This window comes from Octopus bimaculoides, chromosome 1 (assembly GCF_046866305.1).
Source record: "Octopus bimaculoides isolate indiv1 chromosome 1, ASM4686630v1, whole genome shotgun sequence".
Taxonomy (NCBI): Eukaryota; Metazoa; Mollusca; class Cephalopoda; order Octopoda; family Octopodidae; genus Octopus; species Octopus bimaculoides.
This window is the reverse complement of record NC_142928.1, coordinates 179,427,438-179,440,358: the sequence shown is the minus strand read 5'-3', so window position 1 is coordinate 179,440,358 and position 12,921 is coordinate 179,427,438. Positions and strand designations below refer to the sequence as shown.

The 12,921-nt window shown below is 35.5% G+C and overlaps 1 protein-coding gene across 35 annotated transcripts in view; it reads left to right on the top strand.

Moving 5' to 3' along the window:
• LOC106871676 (zinc finger MIZ domain-containing protein 1) overlaps positions 1 to 12,068 on the top strand; it is a 459,684-nt gene extending 447,616 nt beyond the window's left edge. For 12 of the 35 annotated variants that reach the window (XM_089363006.1, XM_089362974.1, XM_089362921.1 and 9 more), the window contains 10 exons: positions 889 to 1,039; positions 2,627 to 2,762; positions 3,128 to 3,338; positions 4,393 to 4,498; positions 5,388 to 5,542; positions 8,452 to 8,519; positions 9,296 to 9,456; positions 9,557 to 9,694; positions 10,285 to 10,874; positions 11,822 to 12,068. In XM_089363006.1, the coding sequence (XP_089219132.1) occupies positions 889 to 1,039; positions 2,627 to 2,762; positions 3,128 to 3,338; positions 4,393 to 4,498; positions 5,388 to 5,542; positions 8,452 to 8,519; positions 9,296 to 9,456; positions 9,557 to 9,694; positions 10,285 to 10,874; positions 11,822 to 11,977 (1,872 nt within the window). In that variant the 3' untranslated portion in view covers positions 11,978 to 12,068. Of the gene's footprint in view, positions 1 to 605; positions 672 to 888; positions 1,040 to 2,626; positions 2,763 to 3,127; positions 3,339 to 4,392; positions 4,499 to 5,387; positions 5,543 to 8,451; positions 8,520 to 9,295; positions 9,457 to 9,556; positions 9,695 to 10,284; positions 10,875 to 11,821 lie in introns of all 35 variants that reach the window. The other 23 variants (XM_089362939.1, XM_089362907.1, XM_089362878.1 and 20 more) reach the window with 3 other exon arrangements.
• Positions 12,069 to 12,921: the final 853 nt, after the last annotated feature.

Below are 12,921 nucleotides of genomic sequence, written 5' to 3'. Positions count from 1 at the left end.
ATACGAGAAATAACTTTTTGAGCAGGTTATTTGAGGTACTGAACACTCACTGCTCCACTAGATTTTCTTTGAGAAGATACACAAACACACACATGAAGGCACATGGCTCAATGGTTAGAGTATTAGGCTCACAAATATATATATGTATATATATACTGTTGGAGCTGACTGAAATTAGAAAAAGAAGAAAAACAGATGGTCATTGATTTTCTTGAAAAAGAAAAAAAAATCTAATTGTAAAAACATTTTGCCGAGTTATAAACAGCTGTTACTTATGTGTACACAGTTACACGTACGTACATAAACTCACAAACACACGCATACATACTCGTGCAGTTATTCTATTCATAGTAACGGTTATATATAAAAAAAAATATATATATTTTTTTTTTTGTAAGGAAAAAATATACAAGTGAATTTTACAATAGACTTATGCCTCTTCAATCTAAAAAAAAAAAATAATAGTTTTTATTATTATTGTATTTAATTTGAATTGCTATTTTATGAATTATATGTCTAGCTAATTGATAAATATCATAGTTTAGAAAAGTAAAGAGCTCACTGTTGTAAAGAGATCATTATTTACTTTTTTGCTCCTCTTCCAGATAAGAGGAGAGGTTAGTGCAATGCCTCCTGGGTTAGAGGCCCAAGCAACTGATAGACATCTAAAAGTAGGTCAAATCTACTTCCAAGATACTCAGTTCTTGATTGACAGATGCATGGATGGATGGATGAATGAAAAGGTTGTTGCTTGATATTTTTATATTGTGCACACACTCACACATACATACATACATACTTATACATACATGCACACAAAAATATTAAAATGTCTTGTAATTGATTTTTTTTTTTTTACAACTTTTTGTCTTATTTTCTTTGTTTCAGCAAACTAACATGAACTACCAGCACTCACCACTCCCTGGTAACCCAACACCACCAATGACCCCAGGCAGTGCAGTACCCCCATATGTATCCCCAGGTGCTGATATAAAACCACAGTTTCAAGATTTGAAACCAACATTACCTATTAAGAAAGGTAAAGACTTATCATAAAGGATAAAGGTTTGTGGGTGGGGTGTAAATAGTTGACTCAGTAATATACTGGAGTGGAGGCGCAATGGCCCAGTGGTTAGGGCAGCGGACTCGTGGTTTCGATTCCCGTACCGGGCGTTGTGAGTGTTTATTGAGCGAAAACACCTAAAGCTCCACGAGGCTCCGGCAGGGGATGGTGGTGAACCCTGCTGTACTCTTCCACCACAACTTTCTCTCACTCTTACTTCCTGTTTCTGTTGTGCCTGTAATTCAAAGGGTCAGCCTTGTCACACTGTGTCACGCTGAATATCCCCGAGGACTACATTAAGGGTACACGTGTCTGTGGAGTGCTCAGCCACTTGCATGTTAATTTCACGAGCAGGCTGTTCCGTTGATCGGATCAACTGGAACCCTCAACGTCATAAACGATGAGTGCCAACAACAACAACAACAATGTACTGGACAAACAGACAAAAGGATAAGAATTTGTATTCTATTGCTGTTGCCCTACTGTAACCTTGATCTAATATAACTATTGTAAGTAGGTACCATAATGTAGTACAGCTTACTATAATTAACAACAGAAGCATTGTAACATTGACAAATATTTTGTTAGCTTGCACTACTGTGCTCAACCTCTCCTTCCAAAACACACACACACACACACACACACACACACACAACAAAAAAAAAAAGAAAATGTGTTGGTTTAGCAGTCTGCCCCTATAAAACACTTGTTAAGCACTATAAACAGTGTTACAAGATGTGTGAGGTCACGCGTGACACAATGTGTTTTGGAAATTGAACGAACTGATGATAACTGTAAAAGCAGTCTTAACATGGACTAAAATGATCTATGGTTTGACATCCTTTGCTGAAATTGAACCAGGTCCTCCTTTGGAGATGTCAAATGTTTATGATCAGTTGCTAAAATGACAAGGATGCTTTTAATTTTTCCATTTCTTTGCAAAACTATGACCTCATTGGCATGTACTGTTTCCATTTAAAAAAATAAAAGATCACACCTCTATTTGAGATGTGTTGGCATATTACAAAATAAAAAATGTTGTGTGATTATTAAGGCCAAGTTATCAATTTGTCTAGCTGTTATGTGACGTTTAGTTTTTGTTTTTGTTTTATACAACTACCAGTCGAACCCAATTCATTATTAATTGAATCCCTGTGCCTTCAGGACTTCACTATAGAACAGTGTGAGAGCTATCAAGATAATTTGGTGTGTATGTAGACAAAAATAGATATAATGTTTTAGCAAAGGAACAACACTTTCACTAATTCATAGTGAGAAGTTATGAATTAGCAGAAGTGAAGTTTTCTAGCATTATATGGCAATAGTCATAAAAATGGCTATGTGACTAAGAAGCTTGCTTCTAAACAATATAATTTAGGGCTCAGTCTTACTGCGTAGTACCTTGGACAAGTGCTTCTGGCTGACCAAAAGCTTGTGAGAGGATTTGGTGGATGGAGACAGAAAGACACTCATTGTTTGTGTGTATGTATATAGATAGATAGATAGATATGAAATTAGAGGCAAAAACATGCATCCTTCAATAAATTTTCCTTGTCTTTTCAGAGAATGATGAACTCCGATTAACGTTTCCTGTACGAGATGGCACTGTACTTCATCCGTTCCGATTGGAACACAATTTAGCAGTGAGCAACCATGCCTTTCACTTACGGGAATCTGTTTATCAAACTCTTATGTGGCGGTTAGTAGCATCATTTCTTCATTTCTTCTATGCATTATCCTTAATGTTAATTTCTGTAATATTTGTTGGTCAGCTATTGTGTGTGTTGGTGAGTGAGAGAGGGGAGGTGGATTCTGTCTGTCTGTACTTGTGCTGCTACAAACTAACGGAGGGTGCAGTGAAAGCTTGTTTTAATGGTTAATGAGTTTAAAGCAGTAAGAATTTATAATATATTGGTCTGCATTTCAAGTTGGTAATTTTACAATACAAATATTTTAAATTAAATTTATTCATGAGTTATATTGTTTGTTGCACTGAAATGGTGAGAGGTGGAGTGAGAAATTATCGTAAAAGTTTTATTAAATTTTACTGGTATGTCTTTTCAGATCTGACCTTGAACTGCAGCTGAAATGTTTTCATCATGAAGATAGGCAAATGAATACAAATTGGCCAGCATCTGTCACGGTCAGTGTCAATGCAACCCCCCTTAATATAGAGCGAGGAGAAAATAAGACTTCTCATAAGCCCCTCTATCTGAAGGATGTATGCCAACCAGGCCGAAACACCATACAAATAACAGTAACAGCATGCTGTTGTGTAAGTGTCCTGTTATAGTTTCAGTTTATTTCTATATTCGTTGCTTCAATTTTTTTCTATTGGTATAATCAATCATGGAATTATAAGAATAATGTTGCAAATTTTCATTTCATGCATTAAAGTGTAAGTTGTTGAAATTATTGAACTGAAAAAAGATGTTGGCTAAATTTATATTGTTTTGTATGTTTCTTTGATCTAAATTGGCTACTGCTGCCATTACCAATTCCCTCTACTACAGTAACACAAAGTAAATCCAGGTGTGACTATGATACCAGTACTGGAGGAGAGATTGTCTTTTCAAACACAGGATAAGAGAGCCGTGTCAAAAAGTACCACTCCTAAACAGTGGAAGGAATCCGGGGTAGAGGGAAACTCAGGAAGACATGGGATGAATTGGTGAAGCATGACCCTCGAATGTTGGGCCTCACAGAGGCAATGACAAAAGACTGTGACCTGGAGATATGCTGTGACTGAGAAGACCTGACAAATAAAATGAGTTCACAGCTGTAACCTACTCCAGTGTCACATAATCAGCCCACTCAAAAGTACCTTGGATCGTAGGGCAATATCAAAATCAAATCAAATGGAAATTGTAGTTGTGATCCCCGTGCCAATGGCATGTAAAAAGCACCATCCGAACGTGGCCGATGCCAGTGCCACCTTGACTGGCTTCCGTGCCGGTGGCATGTAAAAAGCACCATCTGATCATGGTCAATGCCAGCCCCCTCTGGCTCCTGTGCTGGTGGCACATAAAAAAAAAGCACCCACTACACTCTCAGAGTGGTTAGCGTTAGGAAGGGCATCCAGCTGTAGAAACATTGCCAGATCAGACTGGAACCTGGTGCAGCCTCCTGGCTTCCCAGACCCCAGTCGAACCGTCCAACCCATGCCAGCACGGAAAACAGGCGTTAACCGATGCTGATGATGTCTATTGGATAAAGTTTTCATTGATTTTATTTGCAATAGTAATTTATTGATGTTTATATGCTAATTTTTGCCATATATTTGTATTCTGTCAGTTATTTATGCTATTTATTTTTATTTTCCTTTTCAGTCCCATTTATTTGTGCTCCAGCTTGTTCATCGACCAAGTGTCCGATCTGTACTTCAGGGATTGCTACGCAAACGTCTACTTCCAGCAGAACATTGCATAACAAAAAGTATGTTGATTTTTGCTTTTCAACCTATTTTCCTGATAGTATTTAACCCACTGTCCATGTTTTTTTTTCTTTTTTTTATTGTACTGTTTGCTTTTATAAAAGCTTAGTTCTAGTTTCAGCTGTTAAGACCTGACTTTTAATAATATTATTTTCCTTTATTTTACAAATGAGTTAAGTTAAAGTTATTTACACCAATATATCAATATTGTCATAGTTTTATCACTTCCATTTGTATAATTATTTATAAACGTTAAAGAACGAATAATTTGTAGTGGAAGATGTAAACTAAAGGAAGCATTAGTGAATTACTTATGTTTTACTTGAAGAAGCTGGGACAGAAGATATTTCCTGAAACAAATTACTGTACAACAAAAACTTTAATCCTCATTTTTGTTTTAGCACTAAACATTTTAAATATAATATTACATAATGACTTATGATCAGATTTGTCCACATTTTAACAGAGTTTTAAAAAATGCTCATGTTTCCTTGTGCCCAGCTCTCCTGCTGAATATTTCCATAGTTTTTTGTACTATTAACTGTCATTGCTATGCTACCGAGGAAAATAAAATAAACACCACTTTTAAACAGGTTGCAAAAGCCTGCTGCAATTATTTTGAAAATAATAAAAACAGATTAAGCTTAGTTGGCCAGCTGTTTAATAATTTAAGAAGAATAGAAATAAAATAGATATTTCAGAACTATTTTGATTATAAGGTTCTTTATTAACTCAAGAAGAATGATACTGAAAATGCAGACTAAATTTACAATTTAAAACAATAAAAGGTAGAGAGGCTTTTTAGCTCTAATTGTTAAATATTATGACATTTCTTACTTTGAATGCTGTGTTTATTTCATCTAATGGAATCATTTCTTCTGGAATTATCAGTCAAAAGAAACTTTAGCAATGTTCCCGCTGGAGGTAATACTTTGAATGGAGAAGATGGTGTAGAGCAGACAGCTATGAAAGTGTCTTTGAAATGTCCAATCACGTTCCGAAGGATAACCTTGCCAGCTCGAGGACATGATTGCAAACACATCCAGGTAAGCTTTCTTGTCTATTTTCCTCACTTCACACTTTCCCTGCTAAATACAGAAACTGTTTGAAGTTCTAAGTGTATTTCCCTGCGACAAATGTATTACACCATTCCCATTTCAATAAACGCATATTATAACATCTCTTTTTTTTTTCTAAATATGAATTTTTCATTGACATAGGAGAAAAAAAACATTGATCATTTACACTGTGTTTTTGTAGATAAATATGTCTTTGAAAAAACTGTGGCTGCCAATGAAAGCATTAATATTATATTGCAGTTATGTAAGCTAAAAATAAGATGCTAATCTATCTCTTTGTGTAAAAACTATTTGTGGCCATTGCTTTGCCAAATTGAATTTGAAGTCTGCACAAAAAGCAATACTTGATTTTTCATTAATACTTACAACAACAAGCATACATGGGTACAGTTATGGCCATGTGGCTAAAAAAATTCACTTTCAAACCCATGTGACGCTGGGTTTGACCTCCTTATAATACAGCTTCAGCAGGTGTCTTCTACAATTATGTTTTGTTGACAAAAGCCTTGTGAATGAAATTTGAGAGATGGGGACTATTCAGAATTCATGAGTGTGCATGCATGCACAAACATGCACATGCACGCTTACAGTGCTTACATACTGTCGTTATATGCCCCCTGCTAGCATGGGTTGGATGGGTGGCCACAGTCAAAACCAGTGGATGTTCAGAGGTACAGTTCAAGACGAGTTGGAGAACCATATCTCACTCATGTTTCAATTTTAGTTTGGTTTTTATAGCTGGATGTCTTTCCTAACACCAGCCACATTACTGAGTGTACTAGGTTGTGTGTGTGCGTGTCGGGAGGGGGGGGCATCAGCACTAGAGAGGTTGCTGTGTCCTCTCCAGAGCTAAAGGGACCTAGCTATCCATGTCTGCTCACTTGTCACATGCACACGCACACATACACACACATTCATACACACTCATACATTCACACACGTGATTTAACACACAAGGCCAATGAGAGGATTGCTAGAAGAAAACAAAAAATGATGGTACACACACAAGTGCAGGTGTAGCTGTGTGAATAAGAAATTCAATTTGCAGCCACATGATTCTAAGTTCAATCCCGCTGCATGGCACTTTGGCGAGTGTCTTGTTGTATAACCTCAGGTTGATTAATAGTTTGTAAGAGAAATTTGGTAGATGGACACAGTGCCAAAGCCTATAGTATATAGGATCTGGGTTTATGGTCATGTTTTCTACATTTGTAATTTCACTGATCAGTAGACAAAATAAGTTCCAGACTGAAATATGAATTTGGGCCAAATTCATCAATTAAACCAGTAAAAGAAAAAAAAAAGAATATATCATCATCATCATCATCATCATCAATTTTACATCCACTCTCCAAGGATGGCATGTCGAGGCAGTATTTCATGACTGGATGTTCTTATGACAAAGATGTGATGCATCTATTCTAAAAATTTGTTATGCACATATGACTCTATATGTGTATGTGTGTGTTGGGCCAACTACATTCTAGTGTTTGATCACACTTCTTAGCTTCATGAGCTAAGTTCAAATCTCATAGAGGTCTGCTTTGCCTTTCCATGTTCCAAGGTCAATAAAGTAAATAAGCACTTTGGCCAATATATTCAACCAGAAACACACACTCTAGGGTAGGAGTGTGGACAATCCAAAGATTGAAACAAATAACAGAATGAACAGTAATTTCTGAACTGATTGATACCTCTATATCATCATTTATATTTTTATGCATGCTTTTTCCATGCTGGCATACACAGGATGAAACATCTTGAGGCAGTGCAGTATTCTGTGACTGGATATTATTCTTAACGGCAACCATTATATGTTTTTTTCAAACAAGGTCCTTTATACTGTCCGATTTTCATGTTGGAGCATTGAGATGTGGGACATAAAAATAAATGTTACCCTTTCCAAATGTTGCCAATGGGAAGACTTGTGGAGACACATGCACACACACATCAGGCTTCCTACAGTCATATTTCCAGTTTTCATGTATTAAATTTCAATCATAAAGCAGTGGGCAATATATGGTTGTAATTGAAGACTCTTAGCAAGGTGCTATATGGAGGAAACGGACCACATTGTTTTCAAGCAAACTTCTTAAATACACAACTATCACTTCTAAACTAATTGATGCATAAAGTTCCTGCTGGTTATGGATTCATTCGTTCGTTTTATATTTGTTTTTCCATGTTTGTATTAGTTGAACACCTGTTATTTAAGGCATTGTTATAGATAGATGTCCTTCCTCCGCCTCCTCATCACCATCATTTAACATCTATCTTTCATGCCGGCATGGGTTGGATGGTTTGACAGGAGCTGGACAGCTGGAGTCTGTTTTGGCATGGTTTCTATGGCAGGATGCCCTTTCTAACGCCACCCACTTTACAGAGTGTAGTGGGTGGTAGGACAACAACACCCATTGTAAGCAATTGCTAATATAAACACACATGGGTGCACACATGCATATGCATGTGTGTGTATATATGTATGTGGCATCATTATGTTTTCTTCTACCAATCCTCTCATTGGCCTTGCATGCTATTATTGTTAAATCATCTGAAGTTTTTTTGTTTTTTTTTGTGTATAATGAAAATTAACATCTATTAGTGACACTTAGTTTTTATTATTTATTGATTTATTTATATTTTATACTACATACCAGCAGGTTTGATGAATCTCTTTGCTAATTTGTACTTGGATTTAGGAGAGCAGAATTTAGCTTCTAACTGGTATCTTTCCTTGGTGTCAGGTAGAGAGGTGGGCAGCTTCTTAGAGGTCAAAGTTATCGGCAGGTTATGCCAAAATGTAATGGGATATGTAGTATGTGAGAGTTGAAGAAATTATAATCCTTTATATATATAATCTTGTATTCTATTTCCAGTGTTTTGACTTGGAATCATACCTACAGTTAAATTGTGAGCGGGGTTCCTGGCGTTGTCCTGTCTGCAAGTAAGTAAAATATTTTATATCTTCAAAGATTAGCAAATTAATGTTTGCTTTTCTTCTTATTGTATAGATGCTACATAAAACTTCCAACACTACTCATACTTATTACTATGTAACGAATGTAAATTAGTCCTGAATTTTCTCGTCTTTTAACAAAATATTTGATTTGCAAAGTTATTGATCAGCATTTTGTTTTAGTTATATGAACATTGAGATTACTCTATCTCATAGGAAGGAGCAAAAACGAATAGCTGCTTTTATTCTAAAATTATAAGGCATTTTGCCAAATAATACATAGAAAATACAAAGTACTTTTAACCTCAATAAATGTAATGTAGGTATATAACACAACTCAAATGACAATGTCAAACCATTAATGTATCTTTTTGTGTGTGTCTGTATGTGTGAGTGAGTGCATATTGCTCTGTCCATCTATGTTTAGAAAAGTATGATTCTTTTGGCTCAGCTTGCTATAGAATTAGATTGATTTGCCAACAATTCTTGATGATACAAAATGTATTTAAAAAGATTAATATTTACTTTACTACAACACTAGATTACTTACAATTTAATGTGATAATGGTGCAACATCAGCAATCTTTTAGATAGTATTTTAATGTCTTCGATATTTGTTATATGTGTTTCTGTTTGCAGTATTTATTATGTGTTATGCTAATGTTTCTGTATGTGTGTGTGTGTGTGTATATATATATATATATATATATATATATATATAAAACTATAGAATCTGAACAAAAATTGTTTTTGCACATTTTCAGCAAAACAGCTTTACTGGAAGGTCTTGAAATTGACCAGTATATTTGGGCGGTTCTCAATAATTTGGCTCAGACAGATTTTGAAGAAGTTACTATTGACCAGACTGCAAGCTGGAAACCTGTACCATTAAAGACAGCCGTGAAACAAGAACCTGATGAAAATGGTAAATTTTGATTTCATCCAGTTATTTTTTTACTTTGCTAATTTTGGCAGCCATTTTAGAATTCTTACTAAGAAAAAAAATTTTCTTGTTACCCCTTCAGAACAATGCAGTGGTGGTAACAGTCGCTGGATGAAAGCCATGTCTCCATCAAGTATGCCCTTACCAACTATGAATTCATGGGAATTTGGTCCAAATGCTCGCCAGCATTCTCCCTATCCCCTGCCTCCTGCCTCTCAAGGTAGAAATCTTTAGCATTGATTCGATTTTATTTTAAAGTATATATTTTGAAAAGTTTAGGTGGTAAAATAAATTTCTTCTCTTTCTTTGTCTCACAATTTTGTTAATTGAGAAAGAAGTTCCAATACAGTAAATGCAGAATGTTGTGCATCAAAATTGAAGGAAGTCAGATTCTTTTTTCTATCATTCCTGTTGCTTTTCACTTTTTGATTTAAATTATCCTCCTAAAGCCCCTTTATTGATAATAAAAGATATCTACAGGAATGAAAACAGAAACATACAGCACTTTGAACTATTTTGATATCAAAGTTAATGTCAGATTTATATTGTCTCAGTGGTTTAATTCTTCAGTGAATTCCAGAAACTGTTCTTACCAAGACCAGTAATATTTTATAAATGCTTTTGTATTTAAATTTGCTGTACTTGGGTTGAACTGATATAGATATAATATTTCATTTGAAGAGAGAAAATAAATTATCTGTGCTTTGAAGTAAAATGAAATCTAAAGTTAACAAACTATAAGTATGGAATTACTATATGAATGAGTTTGTGGTACATGATGTCTGGAATATATTCATTTATTTTTTTCAGGAGCACCATTCACAGGTAGTAACTACAATGATGGAAGTGGGAATTTTCAAGGCCGACCTCCAGATTTTCCAGGACAGTTAAGTCATATTAATGAGAATATGGCTGGTGGGCCACCTGGTGGACAACCACCAATGCAACAACAACAACAACAACAGCAACAGCAGCAGCAGCAACAACAGCAACAGCAGCAACAGCAGCAACATCAGCAACAGCAACCACCACATTCAACAGACAAACAACTGGGTGGCCATATACCCCCACCACTGCCGCCACCTCCTTCAAGCCAGTATAATCCCAGTGCTGCTGAACAGACTGGTCAACAGCTGAGATCTTCTCATCCTGGAATGGAACAGCAGCAACACCAACAGAATCCTTCTAGCATCAACAATCACATGACACCGCCCAGCCAATCACAAGTTCCCAACAGTTCATCAAATGGCAGCCATCCGCTCAGTCATCAGCCTAACAGCTCCACTCCAAGTAATACACCTACTACAGACACTTCATCACACCATAGAAATTTAGGAGATTTGAACTTTGACCCAGCTGCCATTATTGATGGAGAAGGACAAGGACAAGAATCACTTGATGTATGTTTTAATTTTGCTTCATTCATTTGTTTTTGTTAGTTTATGCATCTGTTTTTCCATGCTAGCATGGGTTAGGCAAATATATTACTGAGGCATTGTTTTACAGCTGGATGCCTTTCCTGTTGCTAACCCTTATTGTTTTTCAAGTAAGGGATTTATTATTTCACATGCAAGTTTTGAAGTTGCTAAGCCAGCTGACCATTTGTTGACAGAAGGATTGACAGCGACACCTGTAGCTCACTATTTTCAGCAATGCACAAGTGTAAATGAACGTGCATATCATCATCATCATCATCATCATCATTGTTTTCACATCCACTTTTTCATGCTTGCTCAGATCAAGCAGGATTTGTTGAGGCAGATTTTCTATAGCTGGATGTCCTTCTTATTACCAACCTTTACCTGTTTCCAAGCAAGGTAATATTTTCCCATGACTGTGATATTCTTTTACAATCATCACATGATGTCAAGACAAGGAAACACAAACACACACTTGCACACGCATACATTTATGATGAGCGTCTTTCTGTTTCCATCTACCAAATCCTCTCAAGGCTTTAGTCAACCTGGGGCTATAGCCGAAGGCACAGTGCCATATAGCTGCACCTAACTTGAAACTATGTTGTTAGGAAGCAAACTTCTCAGCCTCACTCTTGTTATTTCTATGAGAAGAAATAATTCTTGCACTGTAGCATGAAGTCTATAGACCTCTCTGACTTGTTACTGTATAATATTATGGACTGATGCTTTATAACTTGTATCTTTCTTGCTTTTTTCCTTCTTATAATGACCAAAATTTGTTACGATTTTGGATTTGAGATAGCTTTTAGGTTCAGTTAAGTTCTTATTTCTTCAGGTTTAGTTAACATATTTGTTTAAACTTGTCACTTGTTTAGAAAAAAATGTATTGAATAAATGTTTAATAGAAATTTTTCTTTTCATTACAGCTTCTTCCTGAGAACATAGGTGATCCAATGGAACTTTTATCATATTTGGGTCCTCCTGAAAACAGCGGAGATGGCACTGGTGGTGCACCTGGCTCAGGGAACAGTGGGAATGGCAGTAACAATAATGATGATCTTTTGTCGTTGTTTGACTCTTAGGAGACACTACAGTAACTGCAAATCCCAGCTAGCATACCCAGTGATTAAATCATAAGACTGAATAAAAATCTATGAAAAAAATAAAAATAAAGTGAAACAAATTTCTCACCAAAACAAAAAAAAAAAAGAGTTAAAATAAAACAACTGGTAAAAATGTGGCGAAATAAATTACAACAAAAATTTTCAAAAATGAAAAGAAAACAAGAAAAAATTCTGACATCAACATTTCCAGCTCCAAATCTGTTGGAATGTTGTGTCAACCATAAGTGAGAAGTTGCTGCGAAATGCAATGCTTCCTTCTTAATTGTGACCCAAAACGAGGCTGGTGTGTTACCTCAGAGGGTCATGATGACAGCAACAATCAAGTTGAACCTTTTTAGATCAATGGTTTACATATGTAAAAAAAATAATAAAATAAAATAAACACAAATATATAATGATAATGAAAAAAAAAAGGAAAAGAAACTTAACTGTTCAGCAGGTAAAGACTCTTGTATTTGACAATTGTCACTGCAGTTAAACACAATTTCATTGTTTCACTGCTCAGATGGGTCTCAGGTCCCAACCAAACACATTTCTTTACAACGGCTATTCTTGGAAATGGGGGAAACAAAAAGGCCACCGACTGATTGATCTTTAAAAAGCAAAGGACAAAAGGGAATTTTTTTCTTCAGGTTTTTTTTTTTTTTTTTTTATGTTTCCCACTTGAAAGGGACTTGAAACTGTATACACCTTTAAGGAACAAAAGAACATTGTCATAGAAATTTTAAGCAATTTTTAAACCAATCCTCCCCTAACAATAGCAACTTTCAAGTGACAAATTATGCTGGGAAGATTTCAGTCTTTTTATGAAGATTTAAAAAAAAAAAACCCCCCAAAGGAGAGATAAAAAAAAATGAAGAAAAAAAAACAATTTAGCAAAATATTGATTTGTATTTTTGTCT